The sequence below is a fragment of the Ovis aries genome, chromosome 4, assembly GCF_016772045.2.
Source record: "Ovis aries strain OAR_USU_Benz2616 breed Rambouillet chromosome 4, ARS-UI_Ramb_v3.0, whole genome shotgun sequence".
Classification (NCBI taxonomy): Eukaryota; Metazoa; Chordata; class Mammalia; order Artiodactyla; family Bovidae; genus Ovis; species Ovis aries.
Window position 1 is genome coordinate 77,824,303 of NC_056057.1, and position 23,027 is coordinate 77,847,329.

A 23,027-nucleotide genomic window follows, 5' to 3' on the forward strand; every position below is an offset into this window, starting at 1 on the left:
CCTGGTGGGCTCCCGTCTATGGGGTCGCACAGAGTCGCACACGACTGAAGCGAATTAGCAGCAGCAGCAGCAGCAGCCCTGAGATATGCTGCGTCACTGTGGCCTCTGCCTGGAGGTGGTCATCCCCACCTGCTCAAATGGCCCAGGACCCCAGAGCCCCTCCACTCACTAGATCTGTAGGAGTGCACAGCAAGTCAATAGCAAGACCAAACCCCAACTTTCATATTTCATTCAAGACAGGCAAGATTTTTCCCTGTTCTTTTATAAAAGATTAAGCAAAAGGACACTCATTAGACAGAGAGAGACTAGTCAAGGGGAATTCCAAATAATACAAATCATCTTCCCTGGATTCTCATGTTTAGGTGAAGAAGTTAAAAAGAGCTTAAGTGTATCCATCCATTGCTCCCACTTGGGAGCGGTTGCTCGTCACTTGAGGGGGCTGTTCATCAGAGGAGCAGAGCCCACACTGGGGCCCAAGGAAGGAAGGAGGGACAGCATTTTAGAAAATTACACTCTCTCCCCGCAGGATAAGTTAAACAGATAGGAGTGTCTTTAAAATATCCACACAACCGACTGCTTTTCTATTAAAATGGCCAAGGAGTTTAGTCAAGCAATTTTTTTCCTTTATTTTTGTTAAATAAGATTCCAGAAAGTATAGTGCAAACACTCAGTAGAAAAGTTGCAATTAAGAAATGTACATTCACATTTAACATTTCAGTCCATTCACTGTTTTTTCTTTAAATAAAAATAGGACAAATTATTCAATTACTTGTCTCAATTTAATAATCTTGGAAAAGACTGGAAGGTACTCTACAGTGTTCAGTGGACGTAAAAATAGACCCGTATTGATTATACAAATCTATCATGAGAAGTTACCCAGTGATATTGAGTTGTTGTCATTCGGGTACAGACGTTTCGTTTCCGCGTCTAAAGAAGCATTTTCCGTGAGCTCTACCAGTGGGACAATGTGTCACCCCAGCCCACTCTGTGCTCCCTGGAGGGACACAGGAGGGCGAGGGGTTCACACAACCCTTCTCAATGAGTAAAGAAAATCCAAGAGTGAGCTTTGGGTTTACTTTAAATGGGAGTGGAATCTGCTGCTAAGAGATGGTCAGAATTGGTACATTAGCTCTGCTTGTGCAAGGTGGGGTGCAGTTGGTGTGAACGGTGTGCACGAGAGACAAGGGGAGTGCACTGAGGCTGAGAGGAGACACTCAGGAGGGGTGCAGGAGCTGCACAGGCTCAGGGTCCAGGATCCGCCGAGGTGGGACGCGCTGCGGCCAGCCAGCAGACGACCCGTGGTGGCCTGGGCCTGTCCCTTTGCACATGCTGCGAGTTTTGGAATCCAAACTAAGTTTTACACGGTTAGGAACTTCACAGCATGCGATGTTGAGTGCAAACGGCTCACGCGGCCACAGTTTCAAAAGAGATGAAGGCAAAACTACGTGCCTCTCTGGGGCTGATGCCCAGGGAGCATCGGCGACCCTGGCCCGTGGAAGAGGCCGCAGCAGCGGCTTCGTCAGGATTCCCGGAACATAGGAATGGTGCCCTGAGACATGTGCTGCGTGCCTGGGCCAGGAGTTGTGTGGGGGTTGCTGGTGGGAGGCAAAAATCAAGTTCTGGCTACTGGTGGGCCCGCTGCCCATGGAGTGCCATCTGGAGCGTGAGCCCCAGACATGGCTCTCTGGCTGGCTGGTCCCGCATGCTTCCCTGCATGCACTCATGAAGCCCAAGGGTGGGCAGATCTCTGGGGGTCGTCTAGAAATTCCTCTCTGCTTAAACATCAGTTCTCAATAAGGGACTGCCAGCTGTTTTTAGAATCCAATCCTGCTGAAGATGAGCAGCCTGCTCTGGCAGCCAGCCAGCCCTGGGGGAGTCAGGGACACCTGCACTCTGCAGGCACCCAATTCTTCACCATCCAATTCTTCACCATCCACCACGTCTCTGCCTCACCTTCCACACATTCTCAGTGAAACCTGCTCTTGGACGTTCTCTAATCCCCAGAAAGGAACACTGACCGCCTCTTCCACGTCATAGCGTGACAAGGACACCAGAGGATTCTGACCTGGTAGAGCCACCTGCTGGGGGCTCGGTTGGCTTCATGTAAGTGAAGAACTGTGTGCAGCTTGGGAGCGTCTGAGGGCCTGGTTCTCTCCCAGGCCAATGGTAGAGAGGCCTTATAGAAAGTGACAGGACAACGGTCCTCCTCACTGAGGGACAGTTTCTAAGACACGATGGCAGACGGTACTGCAGGATTCAGGTTTAGGACAGAAAGGATGACAAGACAGGGCAGGGATTCCAGCCCAATGTTGTAAGTCTTTGCTGGGGACCAGCTACTGGAGCAGGGCCCGCACTGAGAGGAGAGCACACACTGTCTTCATCTCACAGTGTCAGGCCCAGCTGAGGATGACTCTGTGCCCAGGGACACCCAAGGGGTGGGCTGTGGGGCACACTCACTGCCTGGGGACCCACCTGGCCGCTCAGAACCAGCCTGGCATGCACCCGCACCACTCACGTGCACACAAGCTAAGGGCGCCATCAAAACCAACACAACTTCCCCAATTTCACCGTGAGTCAAGAGGCGCTGAATAAAATGGAAAACCAGGAGCTCGGAATGAATCCTGGTCCTGCGCTCAGGACTGAGCAACTTTGTCCACGTCTGTAGCCTCTCTGAGCCTCAGATTCTTCATCAACTATGTGGGGAGCACGGCCACACCTCCCCCTGCCGGCTGTTTGGAGGTGGGTGGGGTGAAGCACAGGGAAGATGCTCCGTCAGCTACTGAGCTAGACGTGGGTCTTAGTCATGATGGCTTCCTCAGTTTGTGGTCACACGAAAAGTCCACCGGAGATGCAGTCTAACTGCACAGAGGAGTGACCTGCCATTTCCCTGTGGTTATTAGTGTAGAACAAACTGAATCCAGGGAAGTTCAGGAATTTCACAAAGGAATGAAGGATTATATTAATAACTACAGGGACAGTCATTATTTGTGGCTGAAAAATAGGAGCCATCTGTAATCACAAGAGATCCGGGGCTTCCCCAGCCAATTGTGACCCATTCCCTAGAAGACCATCTGTCTATTGTTTTCTCCTTCAGCCCAGAGATTGAAGCCAGACCTCCAAGTGGCAGCCCAGGTGCAGGGAGGTGGGGGGTGCCCTGCCAGCTCCTTCCTCCAGAACTCCTGCACCAACAGCCACCCACCTGCAGCTCTCCCCACAGGCTTCCACATATACCAGAACCCAAACACAACAAAAATAAAACCACCACACAGACGACAGGAAGTGGAACCAGGCTGGGGTCTTGATGCCCTGAACTTTGTACTAATACTGGAGAGAGATTCTTTTTTTTAAAAAAAAAAAAAAAAAAAGAGGGAAAGAGGAAAGGAGGGAGGGAGGGAGGGAGAAAGCCTTCTTACTCTCTAGTAGTTGCTGGAGGTGGAGGCTTGGGTTCCACCCGGATGCCAGCGGGGGTCAAGGCTGCCTTTCTGTCCACCCCTCTGCCTCCTGCTTCCAGGCTCGCGATCTCTAGGGGCACACAGGGACGGCTTCACCTGATGCCCTGGGGGGCAGTCATCTGTCTGTATTCCTAGGTATTCCTGTATTCCTATAGTCTGTATTTCTGTATTCTTAGTTTGTTTCTTATATGAATCCATCCTGATTCCAGGAACAAATAACTGATTCTAATTTTGCTTATACCATGCCATGTAAACACACACACACACACACACTCACACACACACACACACACACACACACAGATTCAGATTAAGTTAGGCCTCTGGCAGAAAACTTAGTAACACATGTGTTATACTTTCAGGAAAATTAAGGAATATGAATGTCTGGGTTGTTACCATGAGGTCAAGCTGTTTAGGGAGGTCCAGCCCAAATGGGGCACCTGAAATTGGGCTTGTTAATTTCATGAGATGGACAAAGAAGAAGACAGATTTCCTCTCACCATCACAAGACCTGCCTCCCACACATGTGAGCACAGAGGGAAGGACAGAGCACAGAGCAAAGGAAAATCCCCTGAACCCTTTCCAAAGCTTCCTGGGGCCTCCTGGAAGTGAGAAGTCCCCAGGAGCTCCCCTGTATGCCCACAGTCTGGGGTGTGCCCCTGACCTGAGAGGGAAATCTAGATCGGGTCCCAGCCTCTGGGGCTGAGCCCACGGTCCACAGCTGGTGTGACTGACCACCCTGCTGGCCATGCCTGCCTGGCCCCAGCCACTCAGCTGTCCCTCGCATCCCACTCACCCTCCCACACTGTCTGCTTGGTGCCGGGCTCCCGGCCATCAGTTCACAGAGAATCAAGGATGCCCTCCCTGCTTTTGACGGTGGGAAACAGCTGCCTGGGGCACTCCCCCGGTGCCACCCATGCAGGCGCACTAGCCCCAAGCTCCTGAGACCACCAGGGAAAAGTCACAATTCCACTCCCCCCATGGCACACAAGCCCAACCCTCGGGCACCTGGCCTAGTCTCTGCTCACAACAGACCAAGAGATGTCATTGGACACGGCACTGAGTCAGCGAACTTCCTAGGGTAAAACCCATCTGTCTCCCAACTCAAGGTGGAGGCCTGAGCCATTACAGCTAGCCTCCAAACACCCAGGCCTAGGGCCCCCTGTCCAGCCTGCTGACCTCCAGACCTGGCAGCACAGCCCCCGGTGGACCTGGAACCTGACGTAGACCCACCCCCAGCCTACGGTCCTGTGAAGGCAGATGCAAACCCAGGAGGCTGCACGAAGAGATGCCACATCTTTCATCGTCCACAATGGAACCGGGAATGTTACATGACAATCTGGGAAGGCTACTGCACACTTGCAACTTTCAAAGCAAACTGCAGCTGGCGAGGGCAACGTCCGGGCCCTGGGACTCGGTCGTGTCCTCCAACTGCCAGCCAGCCACAGCCCACCTCTCATTTAAATATTTCACCAAAGCAAATATTTTGAAACCAATTGCCTCTACGAAGTTTGGATTTCGGGTTTTTGTTTTGTTTTGTTAATTGAAGCCATTACAAAACCAGGGCAAGTTAGTTTTCAGGGGCGGTGGGGCTAGTTATACCCAATCGACGGGCCTGCACACTTCAGAATGACAAGTGTGACAGCAGGTCTGCGGTCCCCCTGTAAGGGAACTGCTTGATGCAGGGCATATCACGGGAACCCACATTTCCTATGTGTGTGATGGACGTACACTTCGGCAGCGTTTGCCTTACAAGTCATGCATTTTGTCCCCAGCAGGACCTGCCACATAGGGAGAAATCTCCAGGATCCCCAGACTCAGGGAATCACAGAACACGCCATGTGGAAGGGCAGACGCACCCTGGAAATGAGATGGGTCCACCTGCCAGGGAGAAAACCTAGACACAGCTGCCAGGCCAACCCAGCTCTTCCTTCCTGAGCGGCAGGTGAAAGCAAGGATTCAAATATTATATCCAGGTTGCTGCTGGGACAATGGTATCAGGTGGAGACAAAGCAAGGAAGGCTGGCTGGACCCTGTCCAAGCCTGCACATCAGCCAGGGATTGGGGGTATCAGCGCCCCACAGTGCCCTTCAGTTTGGGGAAAATACACATGGCTTGTCTCTGACTCACCAGTCTGCTTTGAACCAGACCTGTCTCTACAGTTTGGAGTTAGAGTTATTGCTTCTAGTGACAGAAAGGATTGGAAGCCCTGGTGGCTCTGGAGTCTGATAAACACGGCAGGCTCACGGCGGCCGGGTCTGGGGGGAGGCGTCCACCCTGTAGGACACAGACCTCCGAGTGGACTGGCCCAGGGTTGGGGGCCATGGAAGCGTTTGGAAGTTCAGGGCTGCGTTCTAATCTACTGAGGTCAGGCACAAGAGGCATGCAAGGGTCTTGAAAGGACACAACGTCAGGGTCATTCCAAAGGGTAGCAGCCTAGCCAAGCAGGGGGATGCACTAGGGACCTCACGCGTAGGCTAAAGTGTGCTGTTTACACCGGGTGTTGGGCTTGCCTTCATTTTGGTCAGAAGGGAGTAGGCAGCACCTTACCCAGCACTATTTACAGAGCATCTTAAAATAAATAATTTAGAGAGAATCCTACTCGGGAGGCTCTAATATTTGTACATGATTATTGTACAAGGTTAAAAATAAATAAGGCAATATCATACAGTCTTATCACAAATAAAAAGGAAATTGTTGACCAAACCCCAAGGAACGTTATGGCTGAACACGGCCCCTGTGCCCACAGGAAGCAAGTAGGGTTTGGAGCTGCTGATGATGAAGGTGGTTCTGCTCATCGAAGGGGAGACCTCGCCGTTTCAGAACAGCCGAGGCCCCGATGGCTTCCCGAGGCGGCGGTGACAGGGGGGCCACGCGTTCCGTGGCTTTGCCAACCCACATGGGGATCCCGCAGCTCTGTGGACCCAAGGTCGCAACACGGCAAGGCTGGGATCTCACCCCAGGCTCAGGGTCCATCTCGCTCAAGTCGATGTGAATTCAGAGCCAGTGGCTGTGGGAGCAACGACTGCTTCCTCACTGGCTGATGGCTGGGGCATCCTCACCTTCGACCGACTGTGGCTCCTCATCTTTAAACAGAAACCGCGTGCTCAGATTTTTCCTGATTTCCTACCTGCCTCATCCACTTCTAAGGGGCCATGTGATCACACTGGTCACATTGAGTTAACTCACATGGCCCAGGATCCTCTCTGCAGCTTACAGCTTGCACCCTGAATGGAGTGCCCCCTTTGCCAGGTGACAGAGCGTTTTTGCATTGTCATAATCCACTATGCCGTCCACCTCCTCCCACCGTGCCCTAGGGTGGAAGCTCGGCCATGGGGAGCAGATGGGCAGCAGGACCTGGGACAGCATCTCAGCCCCACAGCTTGGCACAGATGTGCACACCGGCAGAAGCCATGTGCTCTGGAGACGACTTGGTTCTGCCCTGTCTGTAGGAGGCGGGTGACCACTCATCCAGGGGTGCATCTGAGGAAAGACTGTCCACCTGCCCACCTCTGTCACTGGCCCATCCATACTGGCTAAGCGGCCAACTCTGTTGGCTACCCGCCCCCACAGTCACAAGACACATGCCCAAAATGGGGGGAGCCCAGAGGACACGGGGTTCAGTCCAAAGCGAGCCCCTGTTCCAATACAGAAGTCGGGACCCCCAGGGAGGGGGTGGAGCCCTTGGAGACCAGCGAAGAGAGGGATACCCAGGCTGCTAATTCAGCCAAGCAGGGATCCCCTGCAACCCACAGGACGCCCTCCAGATGCTGTCAAAGCTCTGGGTCTCGGATGGACATCCTTCCCACATTGACTTGCCTGCCCAGAACCTTCCCTCCAGTTTCAAGCTGCCCTCCTCGCTACGGTCGCAAGTCAAGGTCTCCACGTCCAGCTATTTCTAGACAGTTCCTTCCCACTGCCCTCCTGCACCCCTGCCCCCTGCAACAGCATATTCCAGCATGGTCATGCTCCTCGTCTCCATGGCAATCACAGAGATACACTGGTAGGAGATTCCCAGCCTTGCACAGAATTATTTGCAGTCGTTTTCCCCGCAAATTAGAGCAGGGACATCTAAGCTGACAGCCATGAACGCCAAAACTCCACATCCAGGGGACTGGTTCTGCTGGAGAAACGCCTTCCGTCCAGGAAGAAGCTTTCTCATGCTTGTGAGGTTCACTTATCTTCAAAGTCAATGAAGCTGTGCACTGCTGTTCAGCATACAGGAACCCAAGATGCCAAGGTAGCGAGGTAAGAAATGACACCAACTACCTTCTCTCCTTTGAACAAACAGTGGCGTGGGCAGAAACGGAATGTCCAGGTTTCACAGGAGCTGATGCACTCAGGTGGGGCAGGTGGAGAACGCAGAGGCAGAACATAAACTATGCTGGTCACAGAGATGTGGCTGCAGGGCCCCCAAGAATTCCAGAGGACCCACCTCTGACTCTCAGCGAAAACTAAATCTGAAGAGAGCCAGTGGCCACCACCATGCATGCAGTGGGACAGAGGCTTCTCAGTTCTTCCCAAACCACCCCCTAAGGCCTGTCCAGCTCTGCCCTGCTGTTAGAGTCCTGACTCCCACTCCGGGCTCTGCAAGCCACTGCCCGGGGCTGGCGCTGTCCCCATGGGACCCACACTGCTGGGCTGACGCTGATCCATCTCAGGGCACAAGGTGGGCGCCCCAGTCACTCTGCCAACCAGACCTCTGAGGCTCCCACTGTAGCCCATGGCCCTGGAGAATGTCCTGAAGGTCCTGACACCTGGAGCTGACCCAGCCAACCTCCCTCTGCCACTGAGGTGAGGACAAAGCAAACACAGTCGCCGCTAAAACCTCGGTGTCCGTGCGGTCAGGGTTCACCCCTCACCCGACTCACTGCTGGACTCACTGCCCAGCTGCTTCAAGTCATGCCTGGACTGTGCCCCTTCCCCAGCCCAGTCACCGGCTCCCGGCCCTGCTCTGCTGGCTGGGCTGGTCCCTGCGGGAGCCCCAAAGACCCCCAACACCTCAAGCATTTGTGCCCTGTGCCCCGAGCGGCTGGCATGGGCTCCACTAAGCCTCCTTCCCAGAGGCTCCAGGGGGCAGGTGTTGGCCTGGGGGGCCTGGGGCAAGCCCCGAGCCCTGCAGAGCCCCTGGCCCAGCTCCAACCGGGAGGCCGGCTGCGGGGGGCACCGGAGGATGACCCGCGGCCAGTCTGGTCTGGAGGCCAGCTCTTCCGTAAGGACACATTTTCCGCTCTGAGTTCAGGGACCTGGTTTGGGAGCCATTTCCATCGGTCCTGCCTTCCAGGAAGTATGTCAGCATCTCGCCCTTGCCCTTGACACTGACTTTGCCTCGGCACACGAAGCGGTAGGAACCCCGCCGCAGCAGCCGGTGAACTTCCTCTGTGACCTGCAGCGGGGAAAGGCGGTCAACAGGGAGCCCACGGGAGGGTCCCTCCTCCCCTGGCACTGCCCACTCCGGTGGCCCAGCCTCGGGCCTCCCCAGCTCTGCCTGGAGGCTGAGTCATGCTCACCCCATGGCCGCTCTGGTCTCTCTGTGAGAAGGACATGATCATGCAAAGAGCACGGGACTCAGAGGGGCCTTAACAGGGCCCTGGACAAACAGGAGAGGACAGCACTCACCATGAGGAGTACCGAGAGTAGACAAGCAGACTGGACGGGGCCCACAAGGACCCAGCCTCAAGGACTGTGAGCTCTGTGGTCACCCCCAAGCCAGATGCCTGGACACCAAGCTCCAACTGAGGGCCGGAGCTACATGGCCTTATGCGGTTCCCCAGCAGGCTCAGTGCACCCCAAAGTCCTTCATGGAACTGAGCCACTGACTAGCTGGTTACACAGGGAAGATGCTATCATCAGAAAGGTCACCTCTCAGATGTGGCCTCCTTATTCGTGTATAGGAATGCAAGGGATTTCTGTGTGTTGATTTTATATCCTGCAACTTTACTATATTCATTGATTAGCTCTAGTAATTTTCTGGTGGAGTCTTTAGGGTTTTCCATGTAGAGAATCATGTCATCTGCAAACAGTGAGAGTTTTACTTCTTCTTTTCCAATTTGGATTCCTTTTATTTCTTTTCTGCTCTGATTGCTGTGGCCAAAACTTCCAGAACTATGTTGAATAGTAGCGGTGAAAGTGGACACCCTTGTCTTGTTCCTGACTTTAGGAAATGCTTTCAATTTTCACCATTGAGGATAATGTTTGCTGTGGGTTTGTCATAGATAGCTTTTATTATGTTGAGGTATGTTCCTTCTATTCCTGCTTTCTGGAGAGTTTTATCATAAATGGATGTTGAATTTTGTCAAAGGCCTTCTCTGCATCTATTGAGATAATCATATGGTTTTATTTTTCAATTTGTTAATGTGGTGAATTACATTGATTGATTTGCGGATATTGAAGAATGCTTGCATCCCTGGGATAAAGCCCACTTGGTCATGGTGTATGATCTTTTTAATGTGTTGTTGGATTCTGATTGCTAGAATTTTGTTGAGGATTTTGCATCTATGTTCATCAAAGATATTGGCCTGTGAACTACCTTATGACCCAGCAATCCCACTTCTGGGCATACACACCGAGGAAACCAGAATTGAAAGAGACACATGTACCCCAATGTTCATCGCAGCACTGTTTATAATAGCCAGGACATGGAAACAACCTAGATGTCCATCAGCAGATGAATGGATAAGAAAGCTGTGGTACATATACACAATGGAGTAAAAAGAATTCATTTGAATCAGTCCTGATGAGATGGATGAAACTGAGCCGATTATACAGAGTGAAGTAAGCCAGAAAGAAAACACCAATACAGTATACTAACACATATATATGGAATTTAGGAAGATGGCAATGACGACCCTGTATGCAAGACAGGAAAGAGACACAGATGTGTATAACGGACTTTTGGACTCAGAGGAGAGGAGAGGGTGGGATGATTTGGGAGAATGACATTCTAACATGTATACTATCATGTGAATTGAATCGCCAGTCTATGTCTGACGCAGGATGCAGCATGCTTGGGGCTGGTGCATGACTAAAATTAAAAAAAAAAAAAAAAACATTTAAAATCAGATGTGGCCTCCGAGATGCAAGGTGGCAAAACAAACGGTGATAAAAGTCTCTTTCCTTTCACACTGAACCCACCATTCATCCATTCAAAAAGATCTGCACTCCCGAGAACCCTGACGTCCAGCTTGAGCCCAAATATACACACTGACAAAACCCTCTGAATTTTATCCTTATGGTGAGCTCCCTCCTTTCTTGCCTTATGAAGAATGGGAGGCAATAAAATTCCCAGACCATTGCACAAAGAATTGCTGGAGGTAAAGGTAATCCGCCACTACACACAGTAAAGCTGAAAATGAAGGTTTTAGGTTGGGATGGGCTTGGGTGTCCTTCCAGGTTGCCTGGGAGCTCCAGCTACCCCTGTCCTCTGCATCCCTCCACCTTCAGATTCGAGCCAGGAAGTTCCAGGCTGTGAGTCGGGGCTGTGCATGATGTTGACGTAGTGGGTCCCAGAGAGGGTCCAGGTCAAGGGCTCAGAGACACAAGGTCCCCCAAGAGGCTGAGAGGGCATCCCCCAGGAAGTCTGACTTTTAACCATCTTCAGGAGAATCCCTATATTTCCCAATAGTCTGACTAGGAACTCTCCCTAGAGCTCTCTGTGAGGCCTGGCCAGCATCAGGGATGGGGGGACACCTGCTCTGCAGTCCCGTCAACCTCACTGTCTAACAGACAGTGCTGGACCCCCATAGAGGAATTTCCAGGGAAGTACCTGCTTGATCCCCAAGCAGATGGCTGAGGTGGAACCTGGGAATCGTCATAGGTACCTGCCTGAGAGTTAGTGCCCAATGAATGGGGTCAGGGCCCCAGGAAGTGAAAGGGCATGATGCGGGAGAGCCCCAGGCCAGCAACCTTCTCACTGAACTGCAGCCTGCAGGATCACACCCCAGTGTCTCTCTCGAGCCCTAGGGTGAATGCATGGGTCTGTGGAGGACCGAGTGAGAAGTTGTGATAAAGCTAAAGGACCAGTGCTAACTGGCTACAAGGTGGTGACTGCTGGGTGTGCAGTGCTCAGAGGCCGACTCGAGGCCCGACCACAGCAGGAGGGCTTGGCCCTGCTCACCCAACACTACATTCTCTGCCACTGTCTTTCAAATCTTCAGTGCCAGCTGACGTCATGGCACCAAGGTCTCGTCCCCCATGAGCCACCCACAGGTTCGCAGGTCAGGTGGCCCCACTGCACCGACCTTTCAAAAGGCAAGGAAGCCCCTTCTCTTCTAGGGAGCTGTCACTACTCCCAACTAACTGTCCCCTGCCATCACCCCAGCTCTGCTCCTGACCACAGAGGGGTCACCCCGCCCCCCGCCGCCGAAGCCGCAGATACACTGAGCTGCATGGCTCAGTGTCCCCACCCAGAAGAGGCAGACAGGGACAGGAGGACGCAGGCTGCTGAACTGGGTGGCCACCCCAACATGACCCTTGCCCCTCCCACCTCAGTCTCCCACCGCCAGGATGGACACCTGGGCCCTGGGGACTTCTGAGTGAACTGACCTGGATCCTGCCCTGGACGCCGGTACTGTCCATCCGACTGGCCACATTGACCGTGTTTCCCCAAATGTCATACTGTGGCCTGCGAGCCCCGATCACTCCAGCCACCACAGGGCCAACGTTGATGCCTGGAAAACAGCCACGGTGTGGTGTCAGTGCAGAGGCTTCCGAGGGGAGGAGCTGCCCCTCATGAAGTCACGGCTTCCTGGGGTGACCAAGCAACACTCCTCCCCAAAGCAAGGACCCTACAGCATTGCCAAGGGGCAGCTCCTGACCTCTACTTGCACACCACACCATTAGCCAGCGGTCCCCACTCCAAGAAGTCCCATTTCCTGTAAGCGCGACCCCATGCTGAGTCCTGCTGCTAAGAAAGCTAAGCTTTCAGTCTGCAGGTGTGTTCCCACACCCGGCTCCCTCTTCCAGAAAGGGCAGTAGCTCCTGTTTCCCCAGATGGTATCCCTCTGTTCTTTCCGGTGTGGTGCCCAGAACCAAGTATTTGAGGATGCTGTAAAGAGAGTGAGGCTCCCTTCTCTTTATGTGGTCAGGGTCTAACTGGCCTGGACAGTGACACAGGCCCAGGTGCCCCAAATCTCCCCTGCAGCCAGGCCTGGGCTGACACCACATCACTCCTTTTGACTCTGCATCAATTTTTCTGAGCTTACCCAAGCATATTAATAACGTTTCAGACACTGACCCAGTCAGCTCCCTAAAGCTGGGCAGTAGGTGCCTGGTGTCTTCGGGAGGTGGCGGGGGCAGAACAGGCTAAAGTGAGCCGGGAGGCTCAGGCTCGGTGGATGCAGGGACCCAGGCAGAAGCCCCAAAAGGGCTGCCTCCATATGGCTGGGGGAACCTGGGGAGGCCCCCTCTACCGCTCTGGAGGCCCTGATTCATGCGGGTGAGACTGAGCCAGGATCCAGCCCTGTCTGACCAGCCGCCCAGGCATGGAGGTTCAGTTGGCCTGTGGGTCCTCAGTAGGAGAGTAAGAAACAGAATTTCCCTGATGGACCCTTGGATCTGTTTGCTGTCACATCCGTTCATCTATGAATCTGAGCCCGCAGCCCCAGAGGAGAACTGAACCCTGTAGGTGAGGCACAGAGGGTGCCCTGCTCCCACCTCCAGCACTTCCCGCGGGCCGGGCACCCGGGCTAGGTCATCCATCGTGTTTAAGCTCATCAGAACTGCCTCCGCTCTGGTGAACACTGGCTACCACCTCTCAAACCCACTCAAACCCACCTCTAAGTTCTGTTTTTAAGGTCACTAAACATTTGAATTGTAAAACAAAAATAAATGTCCAGTTTAAGTGTATCATAGACTAACAGGTAAGGGTGGGGAGAAAGAGGGGAGGGAGGGACAGACAGGAAGGAAGGGAGGGAGGGAGGGAAAAAGAAATCTCTAGTTTAACTATATCCTCAACTAATACAATTGTTTCTGCTAAATCCATCTACCCGGGGCGGGGGGGGGGGGGGGGGGGGGGGGAATTTAAGACCAAAAAAAAAAAGAAATCCTATAGTTTGGTAAGAGCTAGAGAGGAGCTCAGATCCCAGCTGGTCTTCCTCCTCACTCACAGGTGAGGGACAGGAACCCAGGAGGACCGAGGGCCCAGCCTGAGCCTACACCGCTGGGCTCCTGCACAGCGTATCAGATACCCAGGCCTGCTGACAGGAAGCAGGGCATCTTCCTTCAGGTAAGTGTGGGCTCAGAGGTGTATCTGAGAGTCTCTAGGACAATCAAGATTTCTCCTGTGTTGTGTGAGCTGGACAATGATTCTTCCAAGCTCTAAGTCATGGATACCCAGTGGTCCCTGCATCCCTTGCACTCCTATGGGTGGCACCATCCTCCTTCCTGTGAGATAAGGGAGTCTGGACCAGTGACCCCTGCTCATGAGGAAAGGCTCAAGCCACAGGCTTCCAGGGCAGTAGAGAAAGGGTGAGCTGGCCCAAGCGATGGAATAGCTTGCTGCCACATACCAACACGGAGCACAAAGTCGTTATAAGACTGGTAGTTGATCTCATCCAGGACATCAAACATCTCGATGGCAAAATCTGCCAGCGTGCTGAGGTGGGAGGAGATGCACTTCTTAGCCTGGACGTGAGCACACACAGGTTATTACATTTGAGGGGTGTAAGGGCAAGGAGGACAGGGACACTCAGCCAGTGACCTGCAGGGGTGAGGGGACTACCCTGTACCCCTCATGGGATCAGGGACTTGATCCCCATGTCAATAGCTGGCTGGGGCTGGAGGCTGGCTGGGTGGGATTGAGTGGCACCCTACAGCTGCCCTAGGGTGTGTTTATCATCCCATTCTACAGGTAGGAGACTGAAACAGAGGTAGAATATTATTGCTCTAGGCTTATAGCTCCTGAGAGCAGAGGCTGAGGCCACTGGAACCTAAACAGAGCCCTTCTGCAGGAATGGGCTGGTGGGATGGGAGGGGACCCTGTTGTGGGAAACCAAATGTCCCACTGCTCGGACAATGCTGCCACTGGCCCACGGTAAACAAAGCAAGGTGAGCACAGAGGATGGTCAGCATTCACACAGCAGAGAGCAATTCCAACCCTCCTTCCTCACACTGAGACTCTCTTTCATTGTGTTGTATCTCCTTGGATACAAATCAGGTGGTTTGCAAAGATTTTCTCCAAGTCTATGGATTGTCTTTTCATTATAATATTTTCCACAAGTAGAATTTTAAAATTTTAATCAAGTCCAACCTAACAGTGTTTTCTTTCACAGATCATGCTTTTTGTACCACATCTAAAAATTCATCACCAAACCCAAGGTTACCTAGATTTTCTCCTATGTTATCTTCTAGATGTCTTATAGTGTTGCATTTTACATATAGGCCTATGATACATTTTGAGTTCGTTTTTGTGAAGAATGTAAGGTCTGTGCCTGGATTCATTTTACAAATAATATAGATAGCTAGATACCCAATTTTTTCTAGCACCATTTGTTGAACACTATCTTTGATCCATTTGTCAAAGATCAGTTGATTATATTTATGCGGATCTATTTCTGGGCTCTTTATTCTGTTCCACTGGTTTATTTCACTACTCTTTTGCCAAAACCATACTGTATTGATTATTGCAGCTCTATAGAAAGTTTTTTAATATTACTTATTTATCTGGCTGTGCTGAGTCTTAGTTGCAGGATGTGAAATCTTTGATCTTTGTTGAATCATGCAAGATCTTTATTTTAGTTGGAGCCTGCGAAATCTTAGTTGTAGCATGTGAGATGTAGCTCCCTGATCAGGGATCAAACCTGGGTCCCCTGCACTGGGAGCCAGGAGTGTTAGCCACTGGACCACCAGGGAAATTCCATAAATCTTGGTGTCTGATAGTGTCAGTCCTCTAATTTTGTCCTGCTTCTGCTATGTTGTGTTGACTACCCTCAGTCTTTTGTGTTTCCATGCAAACTTAGGATCAGTTGGTCAATATTACAAAATAACCTGCTATACTTTGATCAGGATTGCATTGTCTACAGATCAAGTGAGAATAACTGACATCTTAATGATATTGAGTCTTTCTATGCAGAAACACTGAGTTGTTTTTGGCTTATTTAGATCTTCAATCTCTTTAATCAGACTTTTATAGTTTTCCTCATAGAGATATTATATATATATATATATATATATATATATATATATATATATATATATATAATTTCTACCTAATATATAATTTGGGGGTGCTAATATAAATGGCATTGTATTTGTTATTTTAAATTCCCCTTGTTCATTGTTGATATAAAAGTAAGCAACTGACTTTTGTACACTAACCTTGTATCCTTCAACTTTGCTATAATTGCTTACTATCGTTTTGTTGATTCTTTTTTATTTTCTACATAAACAATCATGTTATCTATGAACAAAGATACTTTTACTCTTCCTTTTCTGTCTATACACTTTTTATTTCCTTTTCTTGTCTTATTGCATTAGCTAGGACTTCCAGTATAAATGTCAACTATGAGTGGTGAGAGGGGGCATGTTCCTCATCTTAGTGGAAGATATTTGCTTCTTACCATTAAGTATGATGTCAAAGCTACAGGGCTTTTGTGGATATTCTTTAAGTTAAGGAAGCTCTGTCTCTTCCTAGTTTGCTGGGAGGTTTTTTTGTTTTCTTTTTTTTAATCAGGAATGAGTGTTAGATGCTGTCAAATAATTTTTCTGCATTTATTGATATGTTCATATGATTTCTCTTCTTTATCCTGTTGATATGGTACATTTTACTAATTCGTTTTGAAATGCTGAACCATTCATCTAGAATAAACCATTTATCTAGAATAAATCCAACAACCTGTTTGTGGTATATAGTTCTTTTCATATATTGTTGGGTTCAACTGGTAAATATTTGTTAAGGATTTATGCATCTAAATTCATGAGAAATGCAGTTCTATAATTTTCCTTTCTTGTAATTCTTTATCTGGCTTTGATATTATGGTAAAATAAAATGAGTTAGAAGTATATCCTCTATTTCTATATTATGAAAGAGATTTTAGGAAACTGGTATGATTTTAGGGAACTGATATGAGCCAACTTTCCTCAAATGCCTGCTAGAATTCAACAGCAAATCCATCTGGGCCCAGTGCTTTCTGCTTTGGAGAGTTATTAATTACTGATTAATTTTCTAAAAATAGATACAGATCTGTCTAGATTATCTGTTTTCCTATGCAAGTTTCAGCAGATTATGTCTTTCAAATAATTGGTCCATTTCACCTAGATTACCAAATTTTGTGGTCATTTAGTTATATTTTTATACTAGTTAGAAATAGGAACTTTTAAAATATTTGATTTTCTAATTGTCTGTAGTTAAGATACAGAGATAAAATAGAAATTTCTATGTTGTTTTACATCCAGCAAGTTTGGCAAAGTTATTTAAAAATTCTATCAGTTTATATACAAACATTTCAGCCCTGTATAGTTTAAATAAGCAAGCAATTTGAGAATGAAGGTTTGTTCTTACTTTGCAATTCATAAATCATCTATTCACTTTTATTTCTTTATTGGACTGGCCAGGACCTCCACTGTAGTATCAGAGAGTTGTCCATAATACACTTTATATCTTTTAAATGTCCATTGGTTCAATGGAATTGGCCATGCTTTCATTTCTAATATTAGTAATTTGTGTTTTTTCCCTTTTTCTTGGTTAACATGGCTAGAGATTATCAAATTTATTGATCTTTTCAAAAAGGCAACTTTTGGTTTCATTGATTTTCTTCACTTTCTGTCTTTGATTTCATTCATATGTGCTCAGATTTTTATTATTTCTTTCCTTCTGTTGCTTTAGGTTTATATTGCCCTTCTTTATGACTGAGTGACTTCACTTTCACTTTTACTTTTCTAAGATGGAAGCTTTCTGATTTTGAATTAGTCTTCTTTTCTAACGTATAAATTCAATGACATAATTTCTCTCTAAGCACTGCTTTTTCTGCATCCCACAAATTTTGATGTCATATTTTCTTTTTTTTTTTTTTTTTTTCGGAGTAGGGGGTTGTTAGTTCTAAAAGGTCTTGTAGGTCTTCATAGAACCGTTTAACTTCAGCTTCTTCACTATTACTGGTTGGGGCATAGACTTGGATTACCGTGATATTGAATGATTTGCCTTGGAAACAAACAGAGATCATTCTGTCATTCTTGAGACTGCATCCAAGTACGGCATTTTGAACTCTTTTGTTGACTATGATGGCTACTCCATTTATTCTAAGGGATTCCTGCCCATAGTAGTAGATATAATGGTTCATCTGAGTTAAATTCACCCATTCCAGTCCATTTAAGTTCGCTGATTTCTAGAATGTCAACATTCACTCTTGCCATCTCCTATTTGACTACTTCCAATTTGCCTTGATTCATGGACCTAACATTCCAGGTTCCTATGCAATATTGCTCTTTACAGCATCAGACCTTGCTTCTGTCACCAGTCACATCCACAACTGGGTGTTGTTTTTGCTTTGGCTCCATCCCTTCATTCTAACACCCAAAAAAGATGTCTTTTTCATTATAGCGGACTGGAATGTGCAAGTAGGAAGTCAAGAAACACCTGGAGTAACAGGGAAATTTGGCCTTAGAATACAGAATGAAGCAGGGCAAAGGCAAATAGAGTTTTGCCAAGAGAACACACTGGTCGTAGCAAACACCCTCTTCCAACAACACAAGAGAAGACTCTACACATGGACGTCACCAGATGGCCAACACCAAAATCAGACTGATTATATTCTTTGCAGCCAAAGATGGAAAAGCTCTATACAGTCAGCAAAAACAAGACCAGGAGCTGACTGTGGCTCAGATCATGAACTCCTTATTGCCAAATTCAGACTTAAATTGAAGAAAGTGGAGGAAACCACTAGACCATTCAGGTATGACCTAAATCAAATACCTTATGTTTATACAGTGGAAGTGACAAATAGATTTAAGGGACTAGATCTGACAGACAGAGTCCCTGATGAACTATAGATAGAGGTTCATGATACTGTACAGAGGACAGGGATCAAGACCATCCCCAAGAAAAAGGAATGCAAAAAAGCAAAATGGCTGTCTAAGGAGGCTTTACAAATACCTGTGAAAAGAAGAGAAGCCAAAAGCAAAGAAGAAAAGGAAAGATATACCCATTTGAATGCAGAGTTCCAAAGAATAGCAGGGAGAGATAAGAAAGCCTTCCTCAGGGATCAGTCCAAAGAAACAGTGGAAAATAATAGAATGGCGAAGACTAGAGATCTCTTCAAAAAAATTAGAGCTACCAAGGGAACATTTCATGCAAAGATGGGCTTAATAAAGGATAGAAATGGTATGGATCTAACAGAAGCAGAAGATATTAAGAAGAGGTGGCAAGAACACAAAGAAGAACTGTACAAAAAGATCTTCATGATCCAAATAATCACAACAGTGTGATCACTCACCTAGAGCCAGACATCCTGGAATGTGAAGGCAAGTGGGCCTTAGGAAGAATCACTATGAACAAAGCTAATGGAGGTGATGGAATTCCAGTGGAGCTATTTCAATCCTAACAGACGATGCTGTGAAAGTGCTGCACTCAATATGCCAGCAAATTTGGAAAACTCAGCAGTGGCCACAGGAATGGAAAAGGTCAGTTTTCATTCCAATCCAAAAGAAAGGCAATGCCAAAGAATGCTCAAACTACTGCACAATCGAACTCATCTCACACACTAGTAAAGTAATGCTCAAAATTCTCCAAGCCAGGCTTCAGCAATACATGAACTGTGAGCTTCCAGATGTTCATGCTGGTTTTAGAAAAAGCAGAGGAACCAGAGATCAAATTGCCAACATCAACTGGATCATTGAAAAAGCAAGAGAGTTCCAGAAATACATCTATTTCTGCTGTATTGAGTATGCCAAAGTCTTTGACTGTGTGGATCAGAAGAAACTGTGGAAAATTCTGATGGAGATGGGAATATCAGACCACCTGACCTGCCTCTTGAGAAATCTGTATGCAGGTCAGGAAGCAACAGTTAGAATAGGACATGGAACAACAGACTGGTTCCAAATAGGAAAAGGAGTACGTCAAGGCTGTATATTGTCACCCTACTTATTTAACTTACATGCAGAGTACATTATGAGAAATGCTGGGCTGGAAGAAGCACAAGCTGGAATCAAGATTGCCAGGAGAAATATCAATAACCTCTGATATGCAGATGACACCACCCTTATGGCAGAAAGTGAAGAACTAAAGAGCCTCTTGATGAAAGTAAAAAAGGAGAGTGAAAAAGTTGGGTTAAAGCTCAACATTCAGAAAAATAAGATCATGGCATCCAGTCCCATCACTTCATGGAAAATAGATGGGGAAACAGTGGAAACAGTGGCTGACTTTATTTCAGGGGCTCCAAAATCACTGCTGATGGTGACTGCAGCCATGAAATTAAGAGACACTCCTCGGAAGGAAAGTTATGACCAACCTAGACAGCATATTAAAAAGCAGAGACATCACTTTGTCAACAAAGGTCCGTCTAGTCAAGGCTATGGTTTTTCCAGTAGTCATGTATGGATGTGAGAGTTGGACTATAAGAAAGCTGAGCACCAAAGAATTGATGCTTTTGAACTGTGGTGTTGGAGAAGACTCTTGAGAGTCCCTTGGACTGCAAGGAGATCCAACCAGTCCATCCTAAAGGAGATCAGTCCTGAGTGTTCACTGGAATGACTGATATTGAAGCTGAAACTCCAATACTTTGGCCACCTGATGTGAAGAGTTGACTCATTTGAAAGACCCTGATGCTGGGAAAGATTGAGGGCAGAAGGAGAAGGGGATGACAGAAGATGAGATAGTTGGATGGCATCACCAACTCAATGGACATGGGTTCGGGTGGACTCTGGGAGTTGGTGATGGACAGGGAGGCCTGGCGTGCTGTGGTTCATGGTGTTGCAAAGAGTCAGACATGACTGAGAGACTGAATTGAACTGAACTGAGTGCAGCACTTTCACAGAAGGAGAAGGGGACGACAGAAGATGAGATGATTGGATGGCATCACCGACTCAATGGACATGAGTTCGGGTAAACCCTGGGAGTCGGTGATGGACAGGGAGGCCTGGCATGCTGCAGTCCATGGCGTCATAAAGAGTAGGACACGACTGAGCGACTGAATTGAACTGATTTTCATTTTTATTTAGTTCAAAATATTTTAAACTTCTCTTGAGATTTCTCATGTGTCCTTCGTATCATTTACAAGTATACTGTTTCATCTCCAAATATTTTGGAATTTTCCAATTATTTCCTGGTAATTGATTCTCCTAGCAAAGGTTTCCTTGGTATCTCAGTGGTAAAGAATCCGCCTGCCAATCTAGGAGACACAAGAGATGAGGGTTCAACACGTGCGTTGGGAAGATCCCCTGAAGAAGGAAATGGCAACACACTCTAGTATTCTTGCCTGGGAAATCCCAAGGAGAGACGAGCCTGGCAGGCTACAGTCCATGGGGTAGCAAAAGAGTCAGACAAGACTTAGCAACTAAACAACAACAGTAGATTTCTATTTTAATCACATTCTAGTCTGAGAATATAGTTTATATTATTTCAATTCTTTTAAATTTTTAAGCTTGTTTTATGGCCTAGAATGTGATCTATCTTGGTAAATGTCCCATGTGAGCTTTAAAATAAGTATATTCTGCTGTTTTTCAATAAAGTAGTCTATAGATGTCAATTACATCCAGGTGATTGATGATGTTGTTCAGTTCAGTTCTCTTTACAGATTTCCAGCCAACTGGATCTACCAATTACCAACAGCATGGTACTGAAGTCTCCAACTATAATAATGAATTCATCTACTTCTCCTTGCAGTTCTATCAGTTTTTGCCTCCTGTTGTTAAGTACATAAATATCAAAGATTTCTATGTATGCTTGGAGAATTACCTTCTTTATCATTCTGTAATGTACCTCTTCATCCTTGATAATTTTCCCTGATCTGAAATTTGCTTTGTCTAAAATTAAGATAGTTACTTGAAATTTTAACAGGGCTAGCATCTCTTTCATTTTCAGTGTATCTGTGGCTTTATATTTAAAGTGTACTTCTTGCAGAAAACCTAGTTGGGTCTTGAATTTTAGCGACTCTGTCAGTTTCTGCCTTTTAATTGATGTATTAAACCTCTCACATTAAAGGTGACTGCTGATTCAGTTAGCATCTACCATTTGTATAACTGCTTTCTATCCATGGCTTTTTCTTCTTTTTACATCTTCCTCTCTTTTTTCTGTCTTTTTATAGGGGCAGTCTGGGGAGACGAACACTCAGTAGTGCCAGTTGCTGGGATAGTAGTGGGGGTGTGGGGAGGGGTGAGGAGGCAGGGCTGGAGGAAGTTCCTGTGTTCAGCATTCTGCATTGCTTTTTCACAGAAGGCTGTGACTACAGAGAACTGGCCACTGACAAGACAGCCTTCAAGCTGCTCCCTAATCCAATGCAGAGGCCCACAGCAGGGAGCCTGCCCATGGAAACCTGGGCAGCTGGGGACAGAGCCAGAACCTAGTCCCTGAACAGGGCACACCTGTCAGTCCACACTCACCTTGGTCCCAGCAGTGGGCGCCAGCCCCACAGCAGCCATGTACGTGCTCCCGATGGTCTTGATCTTCTCTAGGTCTTTGTAAAAGTCTTTGTCCATGAGCTTTGTTTGAAACACAAAACTGTTAAATGTTACATAACATTTTAGACAAGTCACAGCAGTGTACAGCCGCCGGAAGCAAGCACAGAGCAGATAGGTGCATTCTGGAAAGCAATGTGTCTTCTTCATACGGTCACAAGACAAGTTCTGGGATTGAACTGAGAAATGCAGGCCTCAGGGGCTCTAACAAAGGCATTTAAAAGAGGCATCAAGGAAGAACCGTGCAGAACACACCCCCATCCTCCAGCAGCTGACCTCACGACCACCCAGGAGGAGGACAGGCCCCAGGGAGGGAAGCAGGCACAGACCGGAGGCCCGCTGTGGACAGTGCAGAGATACCTGCCCCCCCATCCTGCAGGTGAGGCTGCCCACCTGAGCTTGGCATTCACAAGGAAGAGCACAGGTACCACCACTCACCCTCCCCATCTTAAGGCAAAGTTTCTTCCTCAAATGTCACGATCGGCTGCGATTCCCAAGGAGACAAAATACATGTGATGCCCCTGGCCCCATGCCATCCGCAGAGCACACACTACATCAGTGGACACAATTCAGGACTCTGTAGGAGGGGGCACCCCAGGACTCCCAGGCCCCAGGGTGTCAAGACTGCAGGGCGGCCCTTACCTCATCAAAGTCGGCGATGATCTCGTTCAGAAGGCGCAGACACTCCACCCCCATGTTGTTGCCATCCAGCTCAATGTAGAAGTCATTGAAGTTGGGGATGGATGCAAACATGACCCCCACCTGCGAGTACGACTGGTAATACAGGTCCTGGGGGGTGTCAAAGGTTGGGTCAGGCAGCGAGTGGGCAGCCAGAGCAGCATTCAGGGCTAGTACTGGGGGCAGGCCCTGCAGACCAGGTCCTGAGATGTGGTTGCCAGGATGTGCTGGGACTCCCATGCCACATCAGGAAGGGGCTCAGAGGATCTAGGATGATGGGGGGTCATTCAG

At 48.2% G+C, this 23,027-nt stretch overlaps 1 protein-coding gene across 2 annotated transcripts in view; it reads right to left on the reverse strand.

Annotated features, from left to right (window-relative positions):
• Positions 1-601: 601 nt before the first annotated feature.
• Positions 602-23,027, reverse strand: part of ADCY1 (adenylate cyclase 1) — a 108,046-nt gene continuing 85,620 nt past the window's right edge. Inside the window, exons 16-20 of one of the 2 annotated variants that reach the window (XM_027968689.3) lie at positions 22,701-22,847; positions 21,984-22,082; positions 13,961-14,075; positions 11,997-12,121; positions 602-8,838 (exon numbers count right to left, since the gene is read on the reverse strand). In XM_027968689.3, the coding sequence (XP_027824490.2) occupies positions 8,500-8,838; positions 11,997-12,121; positions 13,961-14,075; positions 21,984-22,082; positions 22,701-22,847 (825 nt within the window). In that variant the 3' untranslated portion in view covers positions 602-8,499. Of the gene's footprint in view, positions 8,839-11,996; positions 12,122-13,960; positions 14,076-21,983; positions 22,102-22,700; positions 22,848-23,027 lie in introns of those variants that run through there. The other variant, XM_042248694.2, reaches the window with a different exon arrangement.